Source organism: Salvelinus alpinus, chromosome 16 (genome assembly GCF_045679555.1).
Source record: "Salvelinus alpinus chromosome 16, SLU_Salpinus.1, whole genome shotgun sequence".
NCBI classification, from domain to species: domain Eukaryota; kingdom Metazoa; phylum Chordata; class Actinopteri; order Salmoniformes; family Salmonidae; genus Salvelinus; species Salvelinus alpinus.
Window position 1 is genome coordinate 11,283,875 of NC_092101.1, and position 9,120 is coordinate 11,292,994.

At 41.0% G+C, this 9,120-nt stretch overlaps 1 protein-coding gene across 3 annotated transcripts; it reads left to right on the plus strand.

Moving 5' to 3' along the window:
• The first annotated feature begins 3,328 nt into the window (after window positions 1-3,328).
• LOC139540791 (antithrombin-III-like) lies at window positions 3,329-8,940 on the plus strand. 3 transcript variants are annotated; one of them, XM_071344763.1, is made up of 8 exons: window positions 3,358-3,467; window positions 4,427-4,477; window positions 5,065-5,453; window positions 6,855-7,070; window positions 7,570-7,707; window positions 7,851-8,069; window positions 8,207-8,446; window positions 8,665-8,940. In XM_071344763.1, exons 3-8 carry the CDS (start codon window positions 5,085-5,087, stop codon window positions 8,839-8,841), a joined length of 1,359 nt encoding a protein of 452 aa, XP_071200864.1. In that variant the 5' UTR covers window positions 3,358-3,467; window positions 4,427-4,477; window positions 5,065-5,084; the 3' UTR covers window positions 8,842-8,940. The 3 variants fall into 3 exon arrangements, with proteins under 3 accessions (XP_071200863.1, XP_071200864.1, XP_071200862.1); XM_071344761.1 differs by having other exon boundaries at window positions 3,359-3,467; window positions 5,084-5,453; XM_071344762.1 differs by lacking the exon at window positions 4,427-4,477 and having other exon boundaries at window positions 3,329-3,467; window positions 5,084-5,453.
• Window positions 8,941-9,120: the final 180 nt, after the last annotated feature.

Here is a 9,120-nt window from a genome sequence, read left to right on the forward strand (position 1 = left end):
CTGATCCGCAACTACATAAAACGTTTGGTTGAGGTTATTGCTACCAAAGGAGGGTCAACCAGTTATTAAATCCAAGGGTTCACATACTTTCCCCACCCTGCACTGTGAATATTTACACGGTGTGTTAAATAAAGACATGAAAATGTATAATTGTGTGTGTTATTAGTTTAAGCAGACTGTGTTTGTCTATTGTTTTGATCAGATCAAATTCTATGACCAATTTAAGCAGAAATCCAGGTAATTCCAAAGGGTTCACATACTTTTTCTTGCAACTGTAGATGGGAGGGGTTGAGGGTAGTTGAAGGATGAAAAAAATAAAGGAAAGACAACTATTGTAGAATACATTGTGTCCGTAAAATGTATATACAGTGCATTTGGGAAAGTATTCAGACCCCTTTTTCCACAGCCTTACTCTAAAATTGATTAAATAAAACATCATCAGTCTACACACAATACCCCATAATGACAAAGCGAAAACAGGTTTTTAGAAATTTTTGCAAATGTATTAAAATGCAAAAACATCGTGTTTACATACACTACCGGTCAAAAGTTTTTCTTTATTTTTACTATTTTCTACATTGCAGAATAATGGTGAAGACATCAAAATAACACACATGGAATCATGTAGTAACCAAAAAAGTTTTATACAAATGAAAATACACTGCTCAAAAAAATAAAGGGAACACTTAAATAACACAATGTAACTCTAAGTCAATCACACTTCTGTGAAATCAAACTGTCCACTTAGGAAGCAACACTGATTGACAATAAATTTCACATGCTGTTGTGCAAATGGAATAGACAAAAGGTGGAAATTATAGACAATTAGCAAGACACCCCCAATAAAGGAGTGGTTCTGCAGGTGGTGACCACAGACCACTTCTCAGTTCCTATGCTTCCTGGCTGATGTTTTGGTCACTTTTGAATGCTGGCGGTGCTTTCACTCTAGTGGTAGCATGAGACGGAGTCTACAACCCACACAAGTGGCTCAGGTAGTGCAGCTCATCCAGGATGGCACATCAATGCGAGCTGTGGCAAGAAAGTTTGCTGTGTCTGTCAGCGTAGTGTCCAGAGCATGGAGGCGCTACCAGGAGACAGGCCAGTACATCGGGAGACGCGGAGGAGGCCGTAGGAGGGCAACAACCCAGCAGCAGGACCGCTACCTCCGCCTTTGTGCAAGGAGGAGCACTGCCAGAGCCCTGCAAAATGACCTCCAGCAGGCCACAAATGTGCATGTGTCTGCTCAAACGGTCAGAAACAGACTCCATGAGGGTGGTATGAGGGCCCGACGTCCACAGGTGGGGGTTGTGCTTACAGCCCTATTTGGTGAAAGACCAAGTCCATATTATGGCAAGAACAGCTCAAATAAGCAAAGAGAAATGACAGTCCATTATTACTTTAAGACATGTAGGTCAGTCAACATGGAACATTTCAAGAACTTTGAAAGGTTCTTCAATTGCAGTCGCAAAAAACATCAAGCGCTATGATGAAACTGACTCTCATGAGGACCGCCACTGGAATGGAAGACCTAGAGTTACCTCTGCTGCAGAGGATAAGTTCATTAGAGTTACCAGCCTCAGAAATTGCAGCCCAAATAAATGCTTCACAGATTTCAAGTAACAGACATCTCAACATCAACTGTTCAGAGGAGACTGTGTGAATCAGGCCTTCATGGTCGATTTGCTGTAAAGAAGCCACTACTAAAAGACACCAATAATAAGAAGACTTGCTTGGGCCAAGAAACAAGAGCAATGGACATTAGACCGGTGAAAATGTGTCATTTGGTCTGGTGTCCAAATTTGCGATTTTTGGATCCAACCGCCGTGTCTTTGTGAGACGTGGTGTGGGTGAATGGATGATCTCCGCCTGTGTATTTCCCACCGTAAAGCATGGAGGAGGAGGTGTTATGGTGTGGGGGTGCTTTGCTGGTGACACTGTCAGTGATTTATTTAGAATTCAAGACACACTTAACCAGCATGGCTACAACAGCATTCTGCAGCGATACGCCATCCCATCTGGTTTGGGCTTAGTGGGACTATCATTTGTTTTTCAACAGGACAATGACCCAACACACCTCCAGGCTGTGTAAGGGCTATTTTACCAAGAAGGAGAGTGATGGAGTGCTGCATCAGATGACCTGGCCTCCACAATCCCCCGACCTCAACCAAATTGAGATGGTTTGGGATGAGTCAGACCGCAGAGTGAAGGAAAAGCAGCCAACAAGTTCTCAGCATATGTGGAAAATCCTTCAAGACTGTTGGAAAAGCATTCCAGGTGAAGCTGTTTGAGAGAATGCCAAGAGTGTGCAAAGCTGTCATCAAGGCAAAGGGTGGCTACTTTGAAGAATCTATATACAAATAAAATATATTTATTTGTTTAACACTTTTTGGTTACTACATGATTCCATGTGTTATTTCATAGTTTTGATGTGTTCACTATTATTCTACAATGTAGAAAATAGTAAAAAATAAAGAAAAACCCTTGAATGAGTAGGTGTCCAAACTTTTGACTGGTACTGTATATGTACAATGTTTTTAATGGGAGATTGAAAATGATGCAGACAATTACATTGATGGAAGCTACAATCTGCAACATTAACGCACACAGCTGTTAATGTGATGTAGAGCAACATCTTTCTTTTAGATGTACTAACTTTAAGCATCAGCTATCTGAGCAGCTTACCGATCGCTGCAGCTGTACACAGCCCATCTGTAAATAGCCCACCCAACTACCTACCTCATCCCCATATTGTTTTATTAACATTTTTTGCACACCAGTATTTCTACTTGCACATCATCATCTGCACATCTATCACCCCAGTGTTAATTTGCTAAATTGTAATTACTTCACTACTATTGGCCTATTTATTGCCTTACCTCCTTACTCCATTTGCACACACTGTATATAGATTTTTCTATTGTGTTATTGACTACTTTTGTTTAATCCATGTGTATCTCTGTGTTGTTTTTTGTCGCACTGCTTAGCTTTATCTTGGCCAGGTCGCAGTTGTAAATGAGAACTTGTTCTCAACTGGCCTACCTGGTTAAAAAAGGTGAAAAAATTAATAAAAAATCCTTCTCAATATCAATATTGCACCATGTATGAGGTATTTCTGTACAAATATTCGGTATAATTGTATAAATAAGGCTGTACTTATTTATTCTTCACTGTGAACATTCTCTGTGTATTGGCATGTTGCATTCTTGTATTATTTCATATAAACAAATACTATTAAAGATGTGTTTAGAACATTGGATCAATCAACATGTGGGACCAACTCAACTGAATCGATCAATACTTCAAAGTCAATATTTCAAAGTTTGAGCTGAGTAAATCGTCCTTTCTCCAGGCCCCCACTTGCGCTACAGGACACTGACCCTGACCCCTATGAGGGACTCATAAGCTCAACTCGCAGCCGATACTTAGGTTCCACACACACAGTCATTTACAAGGAAAATATACCTCAGGTAAGGCATTGTCAATTCATAATATTGTTACGTAGGGTTTAGTTTGGTTGAAAGAGGTGATGCTATGTTCAAAGATGGCACGTATTTAGCAACAGGTATTTGTCAATGGCTAGCTGAATAAACAGACGGTAAATTCAAAGCTTCTCAACAGAAATGGTGTTCTATTGTAAGTCTTCAAACTTAAAACAGAATTTTTTTAGCATTGTGTGGTTCCTGGTTGCTATTTTAATCCCTTTCATATACAGTGGGATCCAAAGTTATTGACACCCTTGATAAAGATTAGCAATAATGACTGTATTACATAAATAATAAAAATATTGAGCTATGTTCTATCCTAAAATAATTGGCAAATTATTTTATACTAATACAATTGCGCCGGGAAAGATTTTGTGTCACAAGTAATACTTTTCTTTCTCTAAAAGCTAGGGGACAAAATTATTGACACCCCTAAAGGTTCATATTAAGTAGTCAAAGGTTTTGTATTTGGTCCCATATTCCTAGCACGCAATGACTACATCAAGTTTGTGACTCTACAAACTTGTTGAATGCATTTGCAGTTAGTTTTGGTTGTGTTTCTGATTATTTTGTGCCCAAAAGAAATTAATGGTAAATACTGTATTTTCATTTTGCAGTCACTTTAATTGTAAATAAGAATAGAATATGTTTATTAAAATGTGGATGCTACCATGATTAGGGATACCCCTGACTGAATCGTGAATAATCAGTGAGAAAGTTACAGATTACCAATAACGAGAGGTTAGCATGTACAGTATTAGTATAAAATAATACAATTTAAAAAATGTTATCATACAATATAGCTAAGTATTTTTATTATTTTATTGCTTATACTTTTCAAGGGTGTCAATCATTTTGGACCCCACTGTACATACTTAGATAGCCACTCTTGAGTTATGAATTCCATTAAAGGAGAGGTTTTACTTGCATCCATTTTTTTTCAGGTGCTGAATAAAACGATTATCCACTTTAAAGAAAAAAGTGCTTCTAATAAGGTGATAACATAACATACCCTAAGCTTTATTAAAATATCACATATTCGGAGAGCAAACTGAGTGGAAACTCTTTAAAATTATGAATAGCCCCAGTGTGTGCTTTGTTATTTTTTGTGTTTCCCTACATTACAATGGCCTCCCACTAGGCAAAGAGACAGTTGAACTTTGGAAGTTACTTTGAGTGGTGTTATGTTGGTTATAATGTGTGCTGCAGTGGCATCTGGTGACTTAAAAAGTAAGGGAGGTAGGTTGAAAGTTATTTTGAATTTGTTATAGTTAAGCCAATGGGTTGGCTTAATGTAGGACATCCTAAAAATGTATCCCTCTCCTCCCTGAAGGAGCCTCCTCTGGTTTGTACCAGTATTTCAAGGTAGCTTAAAACAATAGATGTGTATACAGTACCATACTGTAGCCTATACCAACGCTAGTCCTTGTGAGCTGCAGTGTCCGCTAGTTTACCCTTCCCCCGGTGCTTCATTGATCCTTACATGCCATCGGTTGCCCAGAGACAACTGGTTTCCCAAGTATAAATTAACCTGTGACCAATGACCAAAGGGGTTGAATACGCCTCATATAACCTGACCCAGACCCCTCTCTCCCCCTCAGGATGAGGTTGTCCGAGTTTGTGTGGATTCTGGGGCTGCTCCTCGCCTTGCTGTCAACCTCCCAGGCGTTCAAAGACTTCTGCCATGTCAAGCCCAAAGACGTGCCCCTGGAGCCCAAGTGTGTTTACCGCAGCCCCGAGGATGAAGCCTTGACAGCGGATGCTAAGCCAGAGAAAGTTCCTGAAAACACCAATCCCCGGGTGTGGGAGCTGTCCAAGGCGAACAGTCGCTTCGCCCTGTCCCTGTTCAAGCAGCTATCCCAGGGTAAACCCAGCGAGGCCAACATCTTCATGTCCCCTATCAGCATATCCACAGCCTTCGCTATGACCAAACTGGGCGCCTGCAACAACACGCTCAAACAGATTATGAACGTAAGGGGTCTAAAGCAAAATGTTGGTGTCTCGTGTGTTCGCACGTGGCAAGCTTTTGTACATTCACTTCTGTCAAACAGTACACAGTTAGTCACTCACCCTTTTAGATAACTTGAAATATTCTAACCAGGTCTAGTGTCTTGAAGTTGCCTAGGCTAAGTAGTGCTAGCCAATTAGCTTCAGCCGGCTGGTGTGCGACCGTGGAAGAATGGGTTTGACATCGGATAGCCTATCTCTGGGGCTAGTTAGGGACCATCAATAAATTACACAATGTAAATGGCACAATATTTTCATATTGCACATATTTTAGTTGTCTCATTAAATGCTTTCAATATTTGTATATGCATTTCTACAAAATATAGTTGATTTGAGGTTTGTAAGTCATTGAAATTTGGAGCTATTGACCTTTTAAAATATTGTGTACAAAGTTACCATGGGCATTAGATCGGGTCGCGTGCAGCTGCACTCCAAATGGATGATTATTTGGGTGCCTCCAGCTGTGGGCAGGATTGAAATAAACCCAACCCAAGGAAAACTGTTAAGGTACCCTTCATTCCATGACAATGATTTTTCCTATCATCTCGCAACTCTGTTTTGGACGAGACCGACTTTATGACAAAATTCTCCTTTTTATACTTTGTGGACACTAGAATAAATGTGTCTGACTCATATCATTGCCACATAGTACGCTTTCAAAATGAGAAGTTGGTTTTTAGGGGCAGTCGCTCTTTAAATGGTCTTGGTAACCCGCATTAAAAGGCCAAAATACAGTGTACAAAACATTAAGAACACCTTCCTAATATTTCATTGTACCCCATTTTGGCTGGATGTGCTTTGAGTGGTCGACCATTCATAATACAAACGGGAAACTGTTGTGTGAAAAACCCAGCAGCGTTGCAGTTCTTGTCACACTCAAACCGGTGTGCCTGGCACCTACTGCCATACCCCGTTCAAAGGCACTTAAATACTTTGTCTTGCCCATTCAGCCTCTGAATGGCACACATATACAATCCATGTCTCAAAGCTTTAAAAAATCCTTCTTTAACCTGTCTCCTCCCTTCACTGATTGATGTGGATTTAACAAGTGACCTCAATAAGGGATCATAGCTTTCACCTGGTCAGTCTATGTCATGGAAAGAGCAAGTGTTCCTACACTCCGTGAATAAAACCATCAAGATTGAGACTGTTACTATACATTTACAATTACATGCATGACCCGCTCAGCATTTTGTTCATACACATTAGGCAGGAGGAACTTAGAAATGTGGGTTTTATGTCAGTTAATATGTTCACTCAGTCTGTCTTGCTCTTCTTCAGTGATTTTTTTATTTTATTTATAGCCACAACCAATAACAGCTCAGGCCTCCCAATGTCTGACCTCTTGTCTCAATCTCAATTCAGGTGTTTGAGTTTGACACGATCAAAGAGAAGACGTCGGACCAAGTGCATTTCTTCTTCGCCAAGCTAAACTGTCGCCTGTACCGCAAGAAAGACAAGACGACAGAGCTGATCTCAGCCAACCGTCTTTTCGGAGAAAAGTCTCTGGCATTCAGTGAGAATTACCAGAATATCAGTGAGCTGGTGTATGGCGCTAAACTCATGCCACTCAATTTCAAGGTCATTCCCTCTTGCGTTTTTCATAGCCTACTGCTTAATTTGGCATTTTCACACATCACAAATAGCATGTGTTATTATGCACTCTTTAATAACAATTACTGTGTGTACAAGAGTTAATTAATTCACTTGTTACTATTATGGACCAGAGTTAAGTAATCAATTAGAGAAGTGGTTCCCAACTCCAGTCCTCAAGTACCCCCAACAGCACACATTTTTGTTGTTACCCCAGACAAATCTGATTCAACTCATTGAGGGCCTGATGATTAGTTGACAAGTTGAATCAGGTGTGCATGTCCAGGGGTACAATAAAAATGTGTACTGTTGGGAGTAGTCAAGGACCGGAGTTGGGAACAACTGAATTAGATGTACTGAGGTATTGCTACATGTTATTTATCTGAAGTTACTGCACAGTGTTGAGTAATTCAATTCCAGAGTTACCAAAGTAGTTCAAGGCATGTGACATGGTAGAAGTGCAATTCTGTGAACATGGGTCTTTTAGGAGAAGCCAGAGCTGTCACGGGTGACCATCAACGATTGGATCTCAAACAAGACGGAAAAAAGGATTCAGAACACTTTGCCGGAGGGATCACTGAACTCCAACACTGTGCTGGTCCTGGTCAACACCATCTATTTCAAGGTGTGTTGAGTATATTTTTCTCATACATTTTGTGTTCTGCGCTGCCTATGGATGGACAGGCCAAAACAAGTTTCATTTTGGCCACCACCCAGGAACCCACTGCCTTTCATTCAACTGTCACATAATTTTTTGCTGTCTCACAGGGTCAGTGGAAAAACCAATTCGACAAAGACAATGTCTTCAAGGCCAACTTCTACGTGAGTAAGTCCAAGACATGCCCAGTGTCCATGATGTACCAGGAGACCAAGTTTCGCTACGGCAGGTTCACTGAAGATAAGGTGCAGCTGCTGGAGCTGCCGTACCGCGGAGAGGGCATCACAATGGTGCTGATCCTACCACTGAAAGGCACACCCTTGTCTGAGGTGGGTCCTGGGTGCCTGTCGTCATTTACACTGTTCACTGACAATTATATTGTACTCCCAAGGTTATTCATGTTTTAGTAATTTTCAACTCATCCTCCATACCACCAATCACACTGAACATCTGCTGTTGTTGTAAGGTGGAGGAGAACCTGGACTTGAAGAAGCTGACTGGCTGGCTGGATAACATGAGGGAGACCACGGTGTCGGTGCACCTGCCCCGCTTCCGCATCGAAGACAGCTTCAGTCTGAAGGAGCAACTTCAGGCCATGGGGCTCGAGGACCTCTTCAGCCCCAGGGACGCCAGCCTCTCGGGCATCCTGGAAGATGAGGCAAATAATCTGTACATTTCAGATGCATTCCATAAAGCATTCATAGAGGTATGTACAGGATCCATAAGAATCATATGAAATCCATAAGGATCATCACTTAATGTAGCTGAAAAAAACGATTTGCTAACAGATCAAATGTGCATCAGGTGGGGCACTAGGCCTAATTGGACAATTAACAAGCATAAAATATAGTTGTTTAACTTCATTAATCAATGATCATAAACTTTCAAAACTATTCTTAACAAATAAACAAACAACTGTTGCAGGTGAATGAGGAAGGCAGTGAGGTGGTTGCTGCCACAGCTGTGGTGGCCATTGGCCGCTCCATCAACTTAAACCAGGAGGTGTTTATGGCCAACCGGCCCTTCCTCCTGCTTATCCGAGAGTCCACCATCAACACCATGGTGTTCACCGGCCGGGTGGCTGACCCCTGTGACCCCTGATCACACACACACCAACCTCAGATTCGTCATTCATGTCATGTAACTGCCAATTTCTGATCTCTGTATCAATGTAAAATAAACCAAATCGGATGGACAGTGGACCACTTTGTGATGTATTTAAGACTGAGTACTTTTTTATGTAAATCTGTCAAATGAGTAATTGATTAAGTATCTGTTGATTGGTGAAAGGACCATCCTTAAAATGACACTTTTAAACAAACACTCAAAAGGTATACATACAGGTACACATCCATTCACACATGTACTCATCCTGTCACA

What these genes read in the sequence shown, in the direction of transcription:
- LOC139540791 (XM_071344762.1), top strand. Translation starts at nt 5,085, where the DNA reads ATGAGGTTGTCCGAGTTTGTGTGGATTCTGGGGCTGCTCCTCGCCTTG. An exon ending in TCAACACCATCTATTTCAAG is followed by an intron (nt 7,708 to 7,850) that starts GTGTGTTGAGTA and finishes GCTGTCTCACAG; the next exon opens with GGTCAGTGGAAAAACCAATT. An exon ending in AAGGCACACCCTTGTCTGAG is followed by an intron (nt 8,070 to 8,206) that starts GTGGGTCCTGGG and finishes TGTTGTTGTAAG; the next exon opens with GTGGAGGAGAACCTGGACTT.